This window comes from Aethalodelphis obliquidens, unplaced genomic scaffold (assembly GCF_003676395.1).
Source record: "Aethalodelphis obliquidens isolate GAN/ISIS:26980383/991018 unplaced genomic scaffold, ASM367639v1 scaffold2, whole genome shotgun sequence".
In the NCBI taxonomy this organism is placed as follows: Eukaryota; Metazoa; Chordata; class Mammalia; order Artiodactyla; family Delphinidae; genus Aethalodelphis; species Aethalodelphis obliquidens.
The window spans coordinates 86,003,639-86,025,758 of record NW_020837946.1 but is presented as its reverse complement, the minus strand read 5'-3'; the positions used below and the strand labels follow the sequence as shown (position 1 = coordinate 86,025,758).

At 35.4% G+C, this 22,120-nt stretch overlaps 1 protein-coding gene across 3 annotated transcripts in view; it reads left to right on the top strand.

The window, feature by feature from the left end:
- The window catches only part of ARHGAP15 (Rho GTPase activating protein 15), a 622,754-nt gene that overhangs the window by 415,786 nt on the left and 184,848 nt on the right, over positions 1-22,120 (top strand). For all 3 annotated transcript variants that reach the window (XM_027131893.1, XM_027131900.1, XM_027131911.1), the window contains one exon: positions 12,950-13,027. In XM_027131893.1, the coding sequence (XP_026987694.1) occupies positions 12,950-13,027 (78 nt within the window). The remainder of the gene's footprint in view (positions 1-12,949; positions 13,028-22,120) is intronic.

Below are 22,120 nucleotides of genomic sequence, written 5' to 3'. Positions count from 1 at the left end.
TGTGCAATTGTTTGCTAGATAGTTAACAGTCCTCAAGTAGTCAAAAATGAAGCTGAGCAGATAGGTCTCTCTTACACCACTAAAAGAAGTCTTCCCCTAATCTTTCTGCTTGTAATATGATAATAGAAGTTTAAAAAGCCAACCTCAGTGATAGCTCTGAGCATTTATCTATATATTCCATTTTGTAGAAGTCTTAAAATCAATGGTTTAAATTGTCTGGGTATACTTAGAGCTTCTAATTAGGGGAAATGATTGTCTTTTTATCTCTCTTCCAGTGACTTATATTTATATCTCCAAACCTGGGTGTGATTTGTCCAGTAACTTGTGAAATACTTAAGTTTTGAGATTTTTACTTTGTCACCTAAAGATTTGGAATCTGATATCATGGGTCTTAAAGCATCTTTCAGCTAAATTAGAGGTATAAAATAGAACATTCAAGGACATGGTAGATTTAGGATAATCTCCCAATCTTTTTCAAATGAGCCCTTCGGAACACACACCCATATCATAAGAAAGAAATGTAATCTATAACATAATACTTTGGTGATAAAATAAATACCATAATTATCGTTTGTTTGCTAAAGTTTCATATATATTATATGCCTATATATTTTACATGAAACATCTATATACACACATATGAAACTTAACAGTTTTAGGATATAATGTGAAATTGAATATATACCATTTCCTTCTAAAGTTGACTACAGAGCTTATATACCAACCTGAGTGTATTGCTTGGATGTGTCGTATATGTAAAAGTATTAGAGATTACAGGTGCCATTGTCACTGATGCATGACTAATGCATGTCACTAATGCATTGTTGCTTCAGAAGATGCTGGTGCTATGGCTCCATTACATCTGGACTGTGTACTCTTTGTTCTTTGCTGTATTCCAAGTGCCTAGCACACTTTTGCTACATAGTAAGTGCTTAATCAATATTCGTTAAATTGCATAGACAGTTGGAGTTTACCAGCTCAAGGTCTTTCCATCTAGAATGTATTGAAATTTTTCTGTCCTTCCATTTAACCACAATCTAGCACAGGTCCATCTGCCAAATAGGGAGGATTATGCACTAGCCCCATGTTTCTGTTTAGCAGGAGTATTAACAGTACCTACTCAGTAGTTTATCCTGTATTCTCAAAAAGAAAGCAATAATCTTATGTTTCTTGAGAAAAGGAAGTTCAGTCTTTTTAGTCTCATCCATTGTCATGGTTAGAAGCATATTCTTTGACTAGGAAAGAGTCTAACGACACAGAATTTCTCAGAAGTTTGGGAGAGCATTAAGAAGTTGAGAAGAACCATCTTGTCTGTGATCTAAGCAGGACTTGTGGGTATTGATAGGATTAAACAGGTTTGTAGACTGTTTTGCCTTTGTGGATGGAATTCAGCTTCCCTGACCCACTCTAGAAGCAGCAGCCAGAATGGGCTCTCTCTCTCACCTGAATGCTTAGCAGAGCCAAGCCATCAAAACCCTCCAGGAAGTGGCTAGCCAAAGGGTCTGAATTAGAGGCACCTCCCCAAAGAAGATCAAAAGTTATGCTCCACCAACACAGAGACACTGAGAAATGGTTGAATGTGTTCTAAATTAAACTGCCCTGGTGGTGAGCAGAGATCTGCCAAAATCTTTCAATTAATCACTTTTACCTCAGGGCAGAGTTAGGCCTAAGAGTATTTCAATAGGTTTTTATTGGAACAGAGTTATTTCAGATATTAAACTATGTTGCACAAAGTAAAAATAATGTTATTTTTAAGTTGCTACTCTTGTTAAATAAAAGTTGGCAAGCATTCTTGGGGTCTGTATTGTGTCTGTGTATTTGTATGTGTGTGGCTTTTTCCTGTGCCATAAGCCTCATTGATTTATACAAGTGAACAGCAATGAATTAGGTGGTAAATATATTCATGTAATCATTTTCATTAATAATATGTTGCACATAATAGAAGAAAAGTTTTAAGTATATAATTCTTTGCAACACAATTGAGATATTTTTTTCCTACGTCTTCAGCAATAAGTTAATTAGAATCACCTGCATTTCCTTGGATGGACACCAAATGGATTGCAAACAAAAACAGATTAAAATAGCTGCTGGAGCTCATGGCATACAGATGACAAGATTCACAAAAAGGACAACAAGGCCCTGAAAATGTTCACTTTTCAAACAATTTTAGAGGAAATTTAGCTCTTGCAACCTCTCTGTAAAAGCTGCTTATAAGTGTTTTGCTGAAAGGCTAGAATGGCTTTGTTTCTGATCCCTTGATGAGTGAGAGAAATGTTTAAGAAAGATCACTTTACAGAGAGATTCAGGCTGAAATGTGATGACTGTGATTCAAGCCAAGCCAAAAATTACAGTTCAGAATGAAAGGGGAGGGGACGTGGTTTGGGAATCCATTTTCCCACATTCCTGAATCTCAATCATCCCAGCCAATGTTTTAAAAAAAAGTCCAGTGGAAAACAATGAGGTCACTTTGTTTAGATGTTTAAAAAAATAGAGGTGGAGGGACTGAAAAGAATGAGAGTAAATTTATAAATTTTAGATCAATATCGATTTCAAGTATGATGGGATCAAAGTCTAGACTTCATATAACTATAATGACTTCATCACACAAGGGGCAATTTTTAAGTGTTTTCTTCTTGTTTGTGTTGGTAAGCCTTTTATTGCATATCTTTAACTTATAAGAGAGTTTGTTGCTAGAATTTTAAAAAGATAAAAAGTATACATGGGCATAGTCTACAGATTACTCTTCCCTAGGCCTCAAGCTTTCCTTAGGAATGACAGCGTCGGGCAACTAGTTTTCTATCCATAAACCTGCTGTGGCCATCCACTCCTGTCTGGACCTCAGGTTATGCTGGCATGTTTACTTGCAAACTACCAGATGATAATGGCCGACCAAATTAGACTGTTTATTCATATGACTCCTATTTATTCTAGAGAAACACTGAGCAAGTCACAATACCAAAAGAATGATTTATTTACATCAGCATGATCACAGCATAACATAACAATAGAACTCAAACCTACAAGAAACTCAGAGAACGATAGGAGATGAGCTAAATACAACCTCCCACTTCAATGTCTTCCAGACACATGTGATTTTCCTTCAAGACAAGTGCTCTCACTTAATGATACTTAGAATCATTCACCAATATTTGTCTTCAAGACTAACATTTAAAAGAAAGAAACATGTAAGAGAATTAATTAAAGACTATTTCTAGGTACTTTGTTTTCCACTTTCCAGAAATCATTTCAGGTGGTTATCTTTAGCCTTATCAAATCAAAGAGGTTAGGATTCCTAGTCAAATTTCACAAGCATACTCAAGCTCTCTCTGAGGTTCTTCTTACTTTGAGTTTATTTCCAATATTATTCAAGTCTTAAGATTGGTATAATTCTGTAAATTATGTTTATTTCTACCATCCTTCAGGCTCATACTCATAGGCCTCAAATTCTCAGCTAAGTTTAAACAATTACTTTCTAGCAATGTAACTCTTTACAAGAATATTTAATAATAGTGAAAAGTAAGATAGCCAGCTCTTCCCCCCCATACACAATCCCTAAGTGCTAGTGTTGTAGATCTTTTCAAGGCATAAGTGGTACAGTACAGCCCAGTAGAAATGGATCAGTAACACCATTAACACTCAGGATATTTTGTCCTTTTCCAATTCCAATTTTAAATTTGTCTTCCCAGGCTGCTTAAGATGTTAGGACTGCACAGAAAAGTGAATATGACTTGATAAATAGGTAGGTAGGTAGGTAGATAGATAGATAGATAAAGAATTTTTTGCTAGGACCCTTAACAATTTTATTTCCTAGTGTAATAGCTTAAACAGATGGGGAGGTTGGGTGGGAAATATTTGATAATGATCCTAACCACTCAAGTGTTCAATGAAAAGTCCTTGAAGAGGAAATCAACATCCTTCCTTCTGAGCCAAGATTCTTCATTTTTGGTATCATTTTGTCCTTAGTCTCATATATTGTTTCATTTACTTTGCAATTTCAATTTTAGGATATTTAATTTAAGTCTGGAATTTGCTCCTATCTACAGAGTAGGCTACATAAACAATATATAATAATGGTTCATTTATTAGCATCACAGTTTCTAAGCAGTTTTCTCATGGGGGGCAGTGGGGGGAAATACCCTTCTCTTGGTGACCTATTTAAAGTCTAACATTTTTAATTTATCAACAAATACTTGGTTCTTCCATGTGTTAAGAAAACAAAATTCTTCTTTTCCATATGAATATACTATAAAATATCTGGTAGATGAAAAACTTACTTCATTCAGAAATGAGTAACCTAAAATGCTAACAAAATCAAACAAACAAAATGTAAAGGAAAATTGAAGAAAAGTATTTTGATATGATATTAAAAAGAAAACTTATTGCAACAATTGTCTCCATGAAACAAGAATTTATTGCAGAGAATAAGGAAGTAGGAAAAGGAAGGTAGGAAAAACATCAAAATAAGATAAAAATTTAAAAAGAAAGGGCTCATGAAACAAATGGAAAAGAAAAATAAAACAATCTCAGTAATAAAGGGAACACTGGAAAAAGCATTAATGACAATAGGAACTTCTGAAGACAAAGAAAAGGACAGGAGCGAGGCAAAAAAATGAGGGGTATACTGATCCTGGACCCTGTATGAACAAATTCTGCCAACATTAGATTTGGATTCACATAATAAGTGTTTTAAATATTCATAATTTATCTCACATGGATCATTTATATCCTATAGGTTATTACTGAAAAGAAAGTTATTATATAGCAGTATCTTTACAATCCAGTGAAACATTTGTTTTCAGCATTAAAGTCTCTCCTTATGAAAAACAACTCAGCCCCCCGCCATTAAGTTGGCAGACTGAAAAAACATGTCTGATTCTCCTTCCTCAAAAATATCCCAATTAAATAATAGAAAAGATATGTTGGAAAAGAAAAAAAAAAAAAGTCGTGCTGCAAACAGAAAAGGTACCATCAGCAGACCAGAAATAGAAATTCCAGGAAGACAGAAAGCAGATGGGATCAAACAAGTGAAGATATTAGAGCAAAAGAAACACCATTCTCAGACACCATAATTAGGCACAGTTCTTCCCAGGGATGTCCTAGAGATTATCCAAGCTTAGAGTTAACAAATAAAAAGAGCAAAAATAGGCAAGAGGACAGTAAGTAAAGTAATGCACCAAATACTGGATCTAACGCGTGGGAGAGCTGGGCCCCTCTCCATTTACCTTGCAGCAAGGAAGTCCTCGCATGAGAATAGGTTCTGCAAGGACAAATAAGAGGATGCTGGCATCTAAGAAGGAAAGCAGTGGAGAATGAAGTATCTCAGGTCTTCTACAGCAGGCATAGAATTAGAGAACTTTGCTGAGAAGCAAAATAGTTAAAGTATTCCATATCCCAAAATCAGTCCTCCTTACTTCAGTCCTCCTTACTGAAGACCTCTAGCCTACTATCTACTCACCACCCATTGATACTGCAGGAACCCCTCACTGAGCCTAACAATTTAAGATTGAAGCCTGTTGAGGGTAAAAAGATGTGTATAAATACAGAAATACCCATGACCATCATTTATTCCAGTTAATTTTGTCTTTCATCATAGGAGTATTCTGATATTTGAACATCCATCTTAAAGAAATTCTAGATGGAAAGAAAAGAGACAGTAGAGGGAAGGGTATATAAAGCAAATAATGTAAGAAAATGTTTAGATACATCTGAGTGAAATTTTACTTATACAAGTTTAAAGAGAAAATCTTTTTTTAAAAAATCATGAACGAAAAATTGATTTACCTACAAAACATTAAGAATCAACTTGATCTTTAGTTGCTAGAAGATAGTGGAACATTACTTTTCAAAGTTAGAAAAGTAAAAAATAATAAAACTCAAATACTTAAATCAACAATTAAATATGAAGCAAAAGAAAACAGTCTTTTTAAAAAATTTTTTATTGAAGTATAGTTGATTTACAATGTTGTGTTAATTTCTTCTGTACAGCAAAGTGACTCAGTTATACATATATACATATAGAGATCTATATTCTTTTTCATATTCTTTTCCATTATGGTTTGTCGTAGAATACTGAATATAAATCCCTGTGCTATACGGTATGACATTGTTTTTTATCTAAAACAGTCATTGAGATGGAAGAAGTAAGAAAATTTACCAACCACATACTTTTGTGAAAAAAAAAAACACTAAAAAAATAAATCCAAGAAAGAATAACAGTGGAATACAAGAGAGGAGCAGTAGTTGACTCTGACCTAGAGCTGCACCGTCCAAGATGGTGGTCATAAGCCACATGTGGTTGAGTTATTTAAAATAAGATAAAATAAAAATTCAGTTGTTCAGTTGCGTTAACCACATTTCAAGTGTTCAGCAGCCAGCCTCATGTGGCCGGTGACAGTTGGTCTGGAGAGTTAATATATAGAACATTTCCACCATTACAGAAAGTTCTATTGGGCAGCACTTAATTTGAGGAAATGAAGGAACCTATAATAGAAGAAGACACATGAGACCTTGACTTTGGGGAGATCTTTGTGAAACAAAATTTTAATGTGGAACCCAATCACATTCGTTTTTTTAATAGTGACTTATATTAACCCATAGATAAGTCAAAAATATTTATAAAGAATAAAATGTTCTAAACTTTGAGAAAATAAGAAATAACATAAAGAATAAAGTTGGGGGCTTCCCTGGCGGCGCAGTGGTTGAGAATCCGCCTGCCAATGCAGGGTACACAGGTTCGAGCCCTGGTCTGGGAAGATCCCACATGCCGCGGAGCAACTATGCCCGTGAGCCACAACTACTGAGCCTGTGCGTCTGGAGCCCGTGCTCCGCAACAAGAGAGGCCGCGACAGTGAGAGGCCCGCGTACCGCGATGAGGAGTGGCCCCCGCTCGCCACAACTAGAGAAAGCCCTCGCACAGAAACGAAGAACCAACATGGCCAAAAAAAAAAAAAAAAAATTTTAAAAAAAAAAAAAAAAAAAAAGAATAAAGTTGGAAGTTATGAGGGAGAGGAGAAGGGGAAGGAAGAGTAAATGCACTAAGTTCCTTATTTTTTTTTTATACACAGAGGTAGTTTGATATATTAAGATATAGAAATAGACAAATGTAACTAATAACAAAGCGTACATAGATAAGTGGTAGGAGCTATGGACTCTTTGTTTTTTATGATAGGGAGTGAATAAATACCAAAGTTAATAAATTAATAAACAGAAATGTGATACTTTAACATAAAATGAGTAACAATAAAAACTAAAACAGAACTGTTAACAATGACTGTATTTGGACAGCAGGATGAGGTAGATACTTACTTTTCATTGTATAATCTTGTGTGGTTTAAATTTTCATTTTTAACAAGGAAGTATATTGCCTCTATAGTAAAAAAAAAACATCCATTTAAAATGGCTATTATAAAGTCATAAGGTTTTCCTGTAGAATAAAATCCTTGTTTGACAATCAGAATTGTGTCAACTATTTTCTAAGGTAGTTGTTCTTGAAGGATGAATATCTCACAAGGAATTAGTAATAATTAAATAGAGCCAGCAAAAGATACAGGATAAATACAAGCCATTGAGACAGAGTAGAAATTAAATTTAGAAAGAGTTTCCATTTATATCCTGTACTCTCAGTCACTGAACTTCAAGTGTGTGATCAGATAAGTTAGCAATATAAAGTTGGAAACACTTCACTTTAAAGGAGGAGGAAATGTGTGCCATTTGAAATGATCCAAAACCTCTCACATTGAGCTCTGAAACCAAGCAGGACCTTTAGAAGGATAGAGAAAGAAACGTGCAGCACTCTTAGGGGGCAGTCTGGGCGTTCCTGCGCTCACTTGTTCTTGCCAGAGGGAGAAGCCAGAAGACCAAAGCATTGCGAGAATGACTCTTCTTGCGGTAGCTCTGGCCTCCTAGGAATTAGGAAGTGCCATAAATCTCAGGAGAGAGACTGTGTAAAATTCCCAGCCCATATTTCAGACTCCAGAGGTTCAGATGCATTTTGTTATATTCCAGAAAAACAAGCAGGCTTTTTGGGCACACCTCTCAACCAGGCTCAAACTCCACATCTTCGTGATTTGTCCATAATTTGAGCTATCAAGAATGCTACCTAATCCACAGTTTGCAGCTATTTTTAACAGACTCAACTGCATTGTTGAAAACTACCCATATTTTGGCAGATAAGTCAGTCAACTCTGGAAACAGTGCTGGTCTCTTAGATTTCTTTTTGGAAAGTGTCTAAGATTTATGGTGGGAATTACACATGACAGCTGCATTCTTTCCACTGGGTTTAGACCACCATTTGGTCTAATAACTCCTAATTGTGTGTCTATCCTAGTCTAAGCTTCTTCAGGAAAAAAAAAAAAAAAAAGGTGGGGGGGAAGACTTTTGAAAATCCCCTACAGCAGTACCCAGTGATTTCTGTCAACAGTAAACACTATTTTGAAACTTAAGAAGGTCAGCTGATGAGGAACAAATAAAAGACATTTCGGTGAATGTGAATTTCTTTAGAGAATTTTTCATTAACATTACATTAATGCTGGTCTGATAAAAATAAATGTAAAATGTTTTAGTTTCATTGTGTTCCCAAAGTATTTTTAGCATAACAGGCAAAATTCCTGTCAGCATTTTCAGTCATGGTATTTTCTTAAAAGAAGTACCTCTTCAGTGATTTTTCTCCAAACTTCACCAAAGCACAACATGGATACCTTGAAGACATTGCTCATTTAAAAATCATAAGAGGTCTAATTATATTTCCAAAATAAGTAGTTTCCAATCCAGCAAGGATAATGTGGTCATGAAAAGGATGTCCAAATCCACCAATTTACATTGGTTTGGCTTGGCATGACTTTCAAAGTTCTTGGAGCAAAAAGAGGATGGCACGTGAATCATTCTAATTTGGGTTCGATTCCCAGGACTTAGGGTTTGCCATTCTGTGAGCCATTCGGGGGAGAGCTAATCAACTATAAGACTGTACCTATGTAATTTATAACTGCTAAAATTCACTGATGTGTTCCAGATTATTTTGCAAAATGTAATACCCTCCTTTTTAATATATACTTTGTCATTTTCACTCTATTTATGTAATTTAAAAAGTATGATAGCAGGGGAGCATGAGCCATTCAAAGCAGGAGCCAGTAATGTCAGAGATTGTTATCCTTCATAAGATATATGGTGTTGATATCTCTATATCTAAAGGGCTTGGAAGTTCTGTCAAGTTAGATTCAAATTGCATCTAATGTGTTTTGCTTTACTCCTTCTTTCTGGTTTCTAACGTAAGCCACAAAGCAGTTTCTCTACTGTGACTTAGTTCTGCAACCACAGTGGTCACACTGGTCTGAGTTACCCTCCCTGTCTCCATTCCCAACCCTCCCTTCTTTTATTCCAGAAGAAAATTAGGTTATTAATTTAGGATGAGGCTGCTTTGTTTGAACAGTATAGTGCTTTCCAATTGCTCATACGTAATATAACCAACCCATACTGCTCTTTCAAATGTTTTTGATTACTGAACTTAAAAAAAAAAAAAACCTTGTACTGAAATTTATGAAAGATCAAAGGGATACTTCCTATGTTGTAACTTTAAATTTCTATAAGAGAAAAAGTTTTCAGATAGTAGGGAATTTCATTAATTGAAATTCAGTTTACAACTCTAGACAACACATGCATTTCAATAACATGTAAAATAATATTAGAAAAGGAACAGTTCTAGCTTCAAAATAAAAATGCACTTGATTTATATCTATAAAGAGATATGCTTATTAAAATGAGGCTTAAGTAAGGTCCTTATTTGTAAAAAAAATTTGTTGGGATTCAAATAATTTTATTTACTGTTGACCTTTGATAAAGGTCCAACTAATTAGCAAAACAAAAATTAATTTAAAAAATATATGGTAAATTTTCTCATTTTTTATTGTAATAGTTGTTGACATTTCATTTTTAATCATTACTTTAAATAGGGCTAATTTGACCAATTCTTTGCAAAAAACATATATTAAGGGCTTCCCTGGTGGCGCAGTGGTTGAGAGTCTGCCTGCCGATGCAGGGGACACGGGTTCGTGCCACGGTCCGGGAGGGTCCCACGTGCCACAGAGCGGCTGGGCCCATGAGCCATGGCTGCTGAGCCTGCGCGTCCGGAGCCTGTGCTCCGCGGCGGGAGAGGCCACAGTAGTGACAGACCCGCGTACCGCAAAAAAAAAAAACAAAAAAAACAAACCAAAAAAACATATATTAAGATTTCTTGTTTGAGAAAAATGTAGACCTGCATACTGCATCAATGTTTCTGTTTTCCAAAATATTATTTTTCTCAAGTTCCTTCAGAGCAACTGATAACTCGTGGAACATCATGAACGCTTTCATTTGGTGAAACTTTGTTTGACTTTGTGATGGCAAGGAAGATGACCTTATTCACCATTTGTGGTTCTGAATGACCTTTGACTATTTCCAAACCAAAAACTATCACCAAAGGCCCCAACTTGCATCAATAAACATTTTTCTATAGACAATATGGAGTCACTGGAGGTCATTTTAGAGAAGAATTTCAAAATGTTTTCCCTAAAGACTACATGTTTAGAAAAAGTACAGATACCCACAAGAGGGAGAACTTTGAAAGGGACACACTTTAATGCATAAGTTTTAAAATTTTAAAAATCTATCACATTTTTTAAATTATACAGGTTAAAGCTAAGTACCAAACACTAGCTAAATGACAAAGCAAAAAAAGAAAATAGTTGATAAATTATTACGTTTCTGAGCACATGTGCATAAACTGAAGACCAGCATGATCTAATACTGAAACTAAAAATCAAACGTTAGGAAAGTTTTAATTAAGATGATTGTCACATTTAAGTTGTCGAGAGCACATTGTACTTAAAAATGAACTGGAGTGCCCTTTGATTAATGGAGCTATTTTGTGCATCAGAAAACAAAAAAAAAGAATGCATTTGATTTTTATAAATGTATGTGTCTTAGACATTTTCACCACACACTAATAGGTGTCCAGCCTCATCTCAATTCCTCACAAATTCACAGATTCATAGTTCTCAGGAAGGAACAGAGGCTCACTAATTTATTATTAGACTATTCTAGAACTACAAAACTCACAAATTAATACATTTGTTAATAGCTATTCCATTTTATTGACATTATATGTAAGTTATTACATGGAAGAGTATAGTGAGGATGAGTACGTGGGACACAGAGGGCTTTTTTTTTTTTTTTTTTTTTTTTGGCCGTGCCGCACGGCTTTTGATCTTAGTTCCCCAATTAGGGATCGAACCAGGGACCTGGACAGTGAGAGCGTGGAGTCCTAACCATAGTGAAAATGCTCTGTATATGCTGTAATAATGGACACAAGTCATTATACATTTGTCCAAACCAATAGAATGTACAACACCAAGACTGAACTCTAATGTAAACTATGGACTCTAGCTGTATCAATGTTGTTTTCATCAGTTTTAACAAATGTATCACTCTGATGGGGGATGTTGATAATGGGAGAGGCTATGCATGTGCAGGGGCAAGGGGTATGTGGGAAACCTCTGTACCTTCCCTTCAATCTTGATATAAACTTAAAATTGCTTTAAAAAATAATGTCTTAAAACTGAATGAATAATGGCATTGATTTATGCCATTAATATCAGTATTACACATTATGTCATTCTGTCCTAACCTACTGATGATATATTTTGCACAGCAGCAGAAATGTTCCTACTATAAAGTATTGATACTTAAAAACAGAGATGGTAAAGCAATAAAGGAGCTCATTTCATGTCAGTAAAGAGCTTTACAAAAATTTTATTCTGTTAGATTATGACAATAATTTCTGTCAATTTATCTAGTACTATCTATTGTGAATTACAATGTTTAATGATGATACTATACCACCTCCCTAGAGAAACTGCTGAGATACTGACCTCTACATTAACTGGTAATCTCATCCAGGCCTCCTTGAGGGTCTAGACACATCAAGGAATATGCAATCCTGACATTAAAATTATGTTATCAACATTTCTTATCAACAATAATAGTGTTTGAATAAATGTTTCTCTTTTCATTTTCCTGTTTCTTTATCTTTTTGATAACTGGGTCATGGAAATAACCTGATGATATAAATAAATGTGTGGAAAACAAGTGGTTGATTATCCAAACCAACTGCCAGGATAAGTTATTTTGAATTATAGATAACTAGTTTTAAAATAATCTGGAACTAATGTCACCATCTTGTCAAAGATTTCTTTTTATTTTTCCCTCCATAATGGAGCACCCCATTACCTACAATACACTAGAGATTTTCAAAGTAGTTATACATCCGTAGTAGAATTTTCATTCTGTAGTTTCAAATAATCAGACCAATATATGTTATGCTATAGTAATTGCAGGAAAAGAGAATGAAACAATGGAAATGGATTGGAATCCCTAGGAATAGAATAAAACAGAATAGAATAAGAATAGGAAAGAGGGAAGAAAGGGAGACAGAAGAGAAGTGAGAAGGGAGTAAAGGAGAGGGAGGGAAGGAAGGAAGGAAGGGAGGGAGGGAGGGAGGGAGGGAGATTTTAAGGAAAGAAGACTTCACAAGCACTTTGGGTTATTTATCTTTCCAACAAGGGGCAATAATACATATATACATGAAGGTTCTTCTCCCTACTCCACCCCAAGTTTGATTCCTGTCTTTTTCGGGGGAATGAATCTTAACTATACTGTGAAATCCCATGCTACCTACTGCTGTTTTATGGTTCAACTACACTGAAGTTTGTTGATGATTAACTGTTACTGAACTTAATGATTATTTTGCTTGTATTAAAATATTGAAGATTGCTTGGTGTAGGACATAGAAATTTGCTTTCTCTGTGAGGAAGAGAGAGTTGGTGGTGATTTACTACCTTCCCATAATTATTATTACTATTTTCTTTTGCCATCTCAGTTTTTATATGAGTGAATATAAAACATGCCCTTTTGTTTTCAGGTCTAGATGTTGATGGAATATATCGAGTTAGTGGCAATCTAGCAACAATACAGAAGTTAAGATTTATTGTCAACCAAGGTAAGTGATTTCATCAGTTCAGACCTTTTTACAAGTAGTTTCATCTCCAACAATATTTCACACTCTCTGCATGTGTATTATGAATATATACTGATAAATGCTTTGAAGGGAGAAAGAGAAATTTGAAGAAATTAAACAATTATTACCAGAGAAGTAAAAGATAGCCAGTTTACTTGGAGGTAAATAGAATAAAGAGAGAGACTAACTATTATGTTGTGTGAAATAAATAACAAGTGAAATATGACAAACTAAAAATGAAGAAGAGGATAATAAAAGGAAAAAATAAACTAGCTTTGAAAAATGTTACTGGTATATAATACACAATATATGCTGATAAATGAATAAATAAATGAATGGTGGAAAATGTAAGAGTCAAGATCACAGATGTTAGAAAAATATATAACAGGTAAGTAAAAGAATTAAAAATTAGGAAATACAAATATCATCAAAGGATTACAAACTAAAACAACTATGAAGTACTACTATAAGCCTATTAAAATGGCTAAAATTTAAAACACTGACAACACCAAATGCTGACAAGGATGTGGAGCAACAGGAACTCTCATTCATGCTGGTAGAAATGGAAAATAGTACAGCTAGTTCGGAAAATAGCTTAGCAGTTTCTTATGAAAATAACCATATTCTTACCTTATTACCCAGCAGTTGTGCTCCTTGGTATTTACACAAATGAGTTCAAAACTTATGTCCACACAAAAAACTGCACACAGTATTTCCAGCAGCTTTATTCGTAATTGGTAAAATTTGAAAGCAACCAAGATATCCTTCAATAGGTGACTGGACAAACAAACCACAAAATATCCATAAAATGGAATATTATTCAATGATAAAATGAAATGAGCTGTCAAGTGATGAAACGGCTTCAAGGAAACTTAAATGCATATTGCTATGTGAAAGAAGCCAGTCTGAAAATGCTATATACTCTGTTGTCTCAACTATATGACATTTTTGAAAAGGCAAAACTATGGAGATAGTAGAAAGATCAGTGATAGCAAAGGATTTGAGGGGAGAGGGGGAAGAATAAGCACAGGGGATTTTTAGGGCCATGAAACTATTCTGTTTGATACTGTAATAGTGGATACATGCCATTATATAGGTCATTATACATTTGTCAAAATCTATATAATATACAACACTAAGAGTGAACCTTAATGTGAACTATGGACTTTAGTTAATAAAAACGTATAAATATTGGCTCATCAATTGTAAAAAATGTACTACACTAATGCAAGATGTTACTAATAGGGGAAATTTGGGGGGAGTGGTCAGTCATAAGAGGGAGTATGTCGGAACTCTGTATTTTCTATTTTTCTGTAAACCTAAAACTTCTCTAAAAAAGACAGTGAATTTTTAAAATAAAAATTAGGAAATGTTGAAAGAAAAACAGACTAAAACATCTTGAGATGGTGTTACAGACAGCTCACAGGTTTAGAATTAGACACATGGAGTAAAACCCAGACACTCTCTCCTTGTGTCCTTGGCATCTTATTTAACTCCCTTATGCTCTGTTTCTTATCAGTAAAAACAGGATGGAAGTGCCTTGGAAATATTTTTGAGAATGAAATGAGATAGTGTGTAGTATTCCCTTAGTAACATAACAGACTCATGGTAGTTGTTCAGTACATCTAAGTTTCCCTTTCACTTAAAAAGTCAATGATTAAAAAAAAAAAAAAGTCAATGATGTCTCATTACCTTCAGGAGAATTTACACAAAGTCTACATAATCTGGCTTCCCAGCTACTTCTAGCTGACTGCAGGTCCTCTGAATTTCCTTCATGATACATTCCTAACTGTACTTCCTTATTTACATACTGTTGTATTTCTTAATGCCTTTGCATAGTCTCTTCCATCTACTTTCAATATTCTCCTATATTTTCCTTCCCATCCCACATACAAAAGCTTCCTGCCTGGTTAGATTTCTCCTTATTCTTAAAAGCCCAGATTATAAATAGTTTTCTCCAGGGAGCCTGCAACATCCCTCAGTCAGATTCCTTCTCTGTGTGCCCATTATGCTGGGTAGTTAAATTTGCATTCGTACAGGCACATCTATCTTCTAAAATTCCATCTATTATAAGACCCAGAGATTTAATGCCATCTTTCAAAGAGAATTTTATCAAATGTATTCAGTGATTATATTTCACAAACATTAAAATTTGAAAGTCTTGGAATAAAAAAAGAGGATATTGGTTGAAATATGTGTCTCCTCCATAAATCTCTATACCTAAATCTCTATACCTAAAAAGGTAGGATTTAAATTAGCCTTATATCTTCCCTCACTCACCACCAGTAGCTCTGGAGCCTCCATACAGGGAGCTCTTAATATCTGTTGTATAGTGTGTGTGTGTGTGTGTGTGTGTGTGTGTGTGTGTGTGTGTGTGTGTGTGTGTGTTGCAAATAGTAGAAGTATTAATACAGAGAATCATTAACCGCTCCAGCAGTTCAGCTTGGGTTGAACCATACTTTTAAGTGTTAACTGCAGTGCTTTTGGCCAGTGGCCACACGATTCTTATTTCTGAACATCTCTATAACCTAGAATCTGTTTGCTCACTAATGTGCACCGTTGTCTTTCAGAATTACTGTCCCTCCTGGGCAAAAAACAGAACTGAACATTACCTTATGTATTCATATTGGCCATTGGCCTGAACCAAAGTACCCCACTGTGGATAAAAATTGGATAAAATACCCCAGCTTTTTATAACCATTCCTGTTTATAACCAGCTAAAATCATTCTTGTAATATATTTCATACTGAAACCATATCCTGATTGGGATTCTAGACAGGTGGGCAACACATTTCTTCTACAAAGAAGAAATCTCAAAACAGAAGCCATGCTAGAAACAAACACTAGTTGCATTTCCTGCCTTTAAAAACAATTATGCTCAGCAGTCTGAAAAGGCAAAAAAAAAAATCTGCAGTGAGAATATGAAATCTGTCCATCTCATCTTTTGCAATCCAAACTTCAGCATCCTCTGGGGCTGTGTAACTGCTCATGTTTCCATGAGAGTTGACAATGTAAAGCTGGACAGAGGCCTGAGTTGGTATCTGGTAGCACAGAATTGTCAGTAAACTGTCTCCCTGGTTTATACCACTGTCAGAATGCAACACACTCAACACAAATTATGCTATATTAGAACCTTTGATACTAGTATTTTGTCCAAGCTGTGTTGTGGAGTTGTTTTGAATTAGATGATAAAAGATATGCGTATACCATCCTCTCTCAAATTTTGCTAATCAGATTATCCTGTGAATGAAATTTTCAGGAGTGGACCTGTAGCATTTGTTCTAACACCATACCTTCCCCTCCATCTGCATGCTGGTTGCTGACAGCAGAGCTGATATGGGAGAGAATCAGTGCTGGATACAAAGAGACTGAGTGTGTACATTGTGGTCTCCCCTCTGTGTGTGTATGTGTGTGTGTGAGTGTGTGCAATGAAGTGGCAGTGCAGTGATAATTCCTGGAAAAGCATAAAGGAATATGTGAATGCAATGCATTGTATTCAGAGATGGAACATACCTGGTTTTGGCATACCATCTTTGTATCAACACCTCTTATCTCCTCCATGTTCACGTTCCACAATGTTTCCTTTTCAGAAGGTTCTAAACGTACAGTTTTTAAAATGAACAAGCCCTACCCACCATTGGACTAGACAAATGAAAACGATTTGGGGGATTTTCAAGAACAGTTTAATTGCAATTTATGTATTTCACTAACTTTCTTGAATGCTATAATCATCAGCAATTCTAAATACACCAGTTGAATGATTCAATTTGTTTTGGTTTTCTGTTTGACTCACTAAATCAGTAGGAATTGGATACCCTTATTATACTTCCAGATCAGATGGCATGCAAATTAAATTCAAAGTGATCACTTTTGAAAAGTATTTCCTAATTATAACTAGTAATGAAGATGATAATAATTATTATTATTGTAAAAGTAGCTAACATATTTTCATAATTTATTATGTGCCAGGCACTGTACCAAGCGCTTTACTTATATCATTTAATTTAATCCTTTCTGCTATCCCATAGAATGTGTTCTATTACTGCTCCCATTTTAAAGTTGAGGAAACTGAGGCTCAGAAATGTTAAATAATGTCCTAAGGTCATAAAACAATAAGTGAAAGAGGTAGGACTAGATCCCAGGTCTCTCTGTCTTAGAGCCTATGCTAAAAACCACTGCCTGATTTGACATTTCCTATTCACTGATTGTTGATTACCTCCTTAGAAAAGTGGAGCTCAGTCTTTTCATGCTGTACCCAGTTGTTAGTGACTTTCTTTCTGATTTCTGTAAGTGACAAGTACTGTCATAGGAGTTTGGCTAAAACTTTTCAAGAAAGAGAAATGCCTGGGAAAACACCAAATGCCATAGTTAGGAAGAAGCCAGGCACTGCCATTCTCTGTAGGGCTTCATGTATCTATGCTGGGACCGAGAAACTACTTTAACACAATATTCTGTTGCAACCTTCAGGAAAGGCATTGAAGACTCTAGATTTACTGGGCTGTTGATGCATTACTGAGCGGTGCTCTGCCTTGTTTGTTGTATTTGGTGACAGCTTTCAGTGACATTTTGCTGATGCTGCTCTTCCATTCTATGAGGGCATCCCCAAAGAAAACTAGTCTGTGACCTTAGATGTCAACTTGTCATCAGCCTGTGAGACTGCGTCGATTCTTTGGGATGATCTGTGACGTGATGGTTTTCTTGTGTGGGGTACTTTTACAGAGGACAAACTTTAGCCCTGAGGATGCTGCATAACTGTCTTGAGAACTTTTTGACAGTGGGTCTTAGAAGTCCCACCAGTCTGAATTCCCCCTCCTTCTGACATCAAAATTCTGACTTGAGCTGCCCATCTAGCTTATTGTTCAAACTCCAAATTCAGTTCAGACTCTCTTTGGTATTACAAAGAGAACATCTAAATGTTCTCTTTCACCCTTTAAAAAAGGGACAAGGAAGACTGGCATCCTTTTTGGAAGATATTAACTGTGAAGCTTCCCAAGCCCATAAGCCAATGGGAGGACTCTGAGGCAGTAAAGGAAGAACTGACTGGGAATTTTCCAAACTGGTGTTTCTTAGCACACAATAACAAATATTCCCTCTAAGCATTTCTCTGAACTGGAGGAAGTTACTTCTTACCAGGATTTTAGACATGTTTTCCATATATAGAAAAATAATTTAAAGGAACATTCTTAGGGACACCCTCCTTCACTTTTTCACACCCGGAGGAACAAAATATATAAATGCCATAAATCTACATGGCCAAGAATCTTAATTGGGTGTGTGGGTGTGTGTACGTGTGTGTTCATACGATTGTGTGTGTGTTATTTTAAAATGGAAGAGGATTTTTTCCCATTAATTTACAGTCTTGTACTTTGCATACCTTTATTCATCCAGATCTTATTGACATAATGATCCAAATTAAGTATTGGCTTAAAGAGATGAACTTGCTTATTTTGAACATGCTAAGAATAAGCTCCATTGAAAATAAACCATTAGAGAAACAATTTTGTGTTGCCAACTATATCTAAACTACTTTTTTATAGATTTGTACCACAAAGCAAAGAAAGCAAAGCATTAACTTCAGTAGCTATCCCAGTGCTTTTCATATTATTTGCAGCATTAAAAATTGAATAAATGAAGAGGAAAGCGAGAAAGAATGTGAACAATTGGCAGTTTCACCATGAAATAAGCAATTGTATGAAACAGAAAAAGACCTAGAAAAAGATTTCAAAACTTCTAGTTCTGTTCTCATAAAATAGACCTTGCATCAAGTCCGTTCATTTTTCTATTAAGTGAGTTTATATTGCCCTCTTATTATTTTTAAAACGAGGTATTTCCTTAAGCTTACTTCCCTCTCACTGCCAACCACAGCAACAACAAAACAAACTGTGTTATTTGCTTTATCCGATTCCACGGGGCAGTTTTTGGAAAGTTGAATCATTGATATTGCACCTTTCTGGCTTCCATGTGACAAGATTATCTTTTAACAGTGATTTATTTTTCCCATTAAGCTGAAAAGATCACTTGATCATAAAAGGGCCAGACTCTAACATCGTTCAGGGCTTTGGAAACTTTCTTAGACCTCATTTTTTTAGCTACGTTGAGTCAGAGAGCTCAAAGACTTGTATTGCTTTCTAGCTGCTTAAGAAAATGTATTTGTCATTAGTAAATAATGGTAAACACAGAGGTCAAAACAATAAGCTCTTCACGTACATATATATTTATATAGTTTTTAGTTTCATGTAATATTCAAATAACAACTTTCTGAATATAGTCTCTAAAGTAAACAAATTCTGGCTACTTATGTTAAAGCAAATTATACCATCCATTTATTGTGGACTATATTTTATAATTCATTACATCCCAAGCAATAAGGAACTGACTTAACTGTGTGGTGAAACCATCAAAGACAGAGACCATCTAGGGGGGAAAGAGCACTGGATAAGCATCGATGAAACTGCCTCCTTATCTTGATTCTGAGCTATTCGTTAGTCTAATGGAAACTATTTTAACCCCTTTGAATCACAGACTCTTCATTTCCAAAATGGGAATAATAATGAAAATGTTAGGACTTTAAGAATTCTGAATCAGCCAAGCGATCATCAGTATTAACTTTAATTAAGGTGACAAGTGGTTACATGAAATCAGATCAATGTTACTTAGTTGTGTTAATGATAGCATGATACTAAATATTAATAATCAAATATGGCTTTTAGCTTCCACATGATTGAGTTTTCTCTGATTATAATAAGATTATTTTTCTTGGGAGACTACCTGCTATCCAATGATTTGTCTCATTCCTAGCCAAATTCATAGGCAATCTGGGTTGGCTTTATCTTATCCATAGGCTTTTGGGAGATTCCAGATTCCAAAAGACTAGCCTCATGTTCATTGGAGAGGAGGAGAAAAGTCTACTGAAATTTTAGGGCCTAGTTTAGTTGTGGCTTTTCCATTGGGTCAAGAAATTGAGTCCAGAAACTAAATCTGTCAGAGTTGTGCCACTGCCAATCTTCAAGGAAAACCCTAAGGATATTTATAAAAATCCATCATCATCATCAATCATTATCATCACCATAAGAATTAATGTGTATTAAAAATTAGTGGAAAAATACACCAAGCTTACTTCTGCTCTAACCAAGCTTTAAAGCACTGGTTCCCAACCCTGACTATATTTCAGAATTTTATTGGTAATCTACTGCTGCCTAAAAATATTACCACCAACTTAGCTGCTTAAGCAACACACATTTATTATCTCCCAGTTTTTGTGGGTCAGAAGTCTGGACATACATAAAAAGAAACGAAATTGAGTTATTTGTAGTGAGGTGGATAGACCTAGAGTCTGTCATACAGAGTGAAGTAACTCAGAAAGAGAAAGACAAATACCGTATGCTAACACATATATATGGAATTTAAGAAGAAAAAAAAGTCATGAAGAACCTAGGGGTAAGACGGGAATAAAGACACAGACCTACTAGAGAATGGACTCGAGGATATGGGGAGTGGGAAGGGTAAGCTGTGACAAAGCGAGAGAGAGGCATGGACATATATACACTACCAGATGTAAAATAGATAGCTAGTGGGAAGCAGCCGCATAGCACAGGGAGATCAGCTCGGTGCTTTGTGACCACCTAGAGGGTGGGATAGGTAGGGTAGGAGGGAAGGAGACGCAAGAGGGAAGAGATGTGGGAACATATGTATATGTATAACTGATTCACTTTGTTATAAAGCAGAAACTAACACACCATTGTAAAGCAATTATACTACAATAAAGATGTAAAAAAAAAAAAAAAGTCTGGGCATGGATTAGCTGAATTCTCCATAAGGCTACAATCAAGGTGTCAGCCAGGGGTGGGTCCTATCTGGAGGCTCAACTGGGGACTGGTCTGCTTCCAAGCTCCCATGATTGTAGGCAGGATTTAATTCCTTGTGAGTTGTTGGACTTAACGTCTCAACATTACTGGCTGTTGGCCAAAGTCCTTGTGGACATTTCCATAGGCCATTTCACAACATGGCAGCTTTCTTCATCCAAGCAGCAAGGGATATAGACCAGTAGCTAAAGCAAAGTTATAATCTTTTGTAAGATATCATGAAGGTTATAACTCAGCACCTTTGGGGCATGCTGATGGTTAGAAGCAAGTCACAGTTTGTATCCATGCCCTAGAGGAGGGGATTACAGAAGCCATGAATACAAGGAAGAGGAGAGAATCAGGGATCACTTTAAAGTCTGTCTGCCATGAGAATCAAGTAGTGGAACTTTTTAAAAATAAAGATTTTTGGAGCTCAGTCATAAAAACTCTGATGTAAAAACCTGAGGTTAGAGCTGTAAGTATGCATTTTTAAAGAAAAACTTTACAGGTGACTCAAGTGCGTAGCCAGGTTTGGGAACTCCTGCACAGTATCCAGCTACTTTTATTCTGGCTATTTAGAGGAGATGTGACCTACAAGCCATAAGATATGTGAAGTTTATGTTTGAGGAAAACAGGAATAGACTATGAACCCTTTTTTGTTAACTAATTTTCTAGTGATGAGAAGTTTTCTTTTTGACTATTGATTGATATAATAATGTTAACTAACTTTTATGAACTCTGAGTCATGATTTGGAATATAACTAAGAAATGAATGTCATGAATATAACACGTATATTATTCATATGATTAAAATTGCTGACATTTTTCACAGCTGCAATCCTTTTCCAATATTATAGATTTTGGAATAAATGAAAAAGAAAGTTGTTTTACCGAAGGATTTGCTAACAAAACTAAAGAGTAAATAATATTTTAAAATGTAACAGAATAATACTGATGCTGATGATAGCTAGCATTTAATTGAGAATCTGCTACGTGACAGGTATGCAAAGTTAGAGTTATCTCAAACCCTCGTAAAAGTTTGCAAGGTAGATAAACTTTATTATCCACATTATTCACACATGAAAATCATGGTTCAGAAAGTTTAAGTAACTTTCCTAAGGTTACAAAGTTATTATGTTTTGAAGCCAGACGGTGAACCCATTTTAAACTTACTCCAAAGAATATATTGCTCGTTGCTGGATTCAATTTACTGTAGGGGAGGGAACAGCTCTCT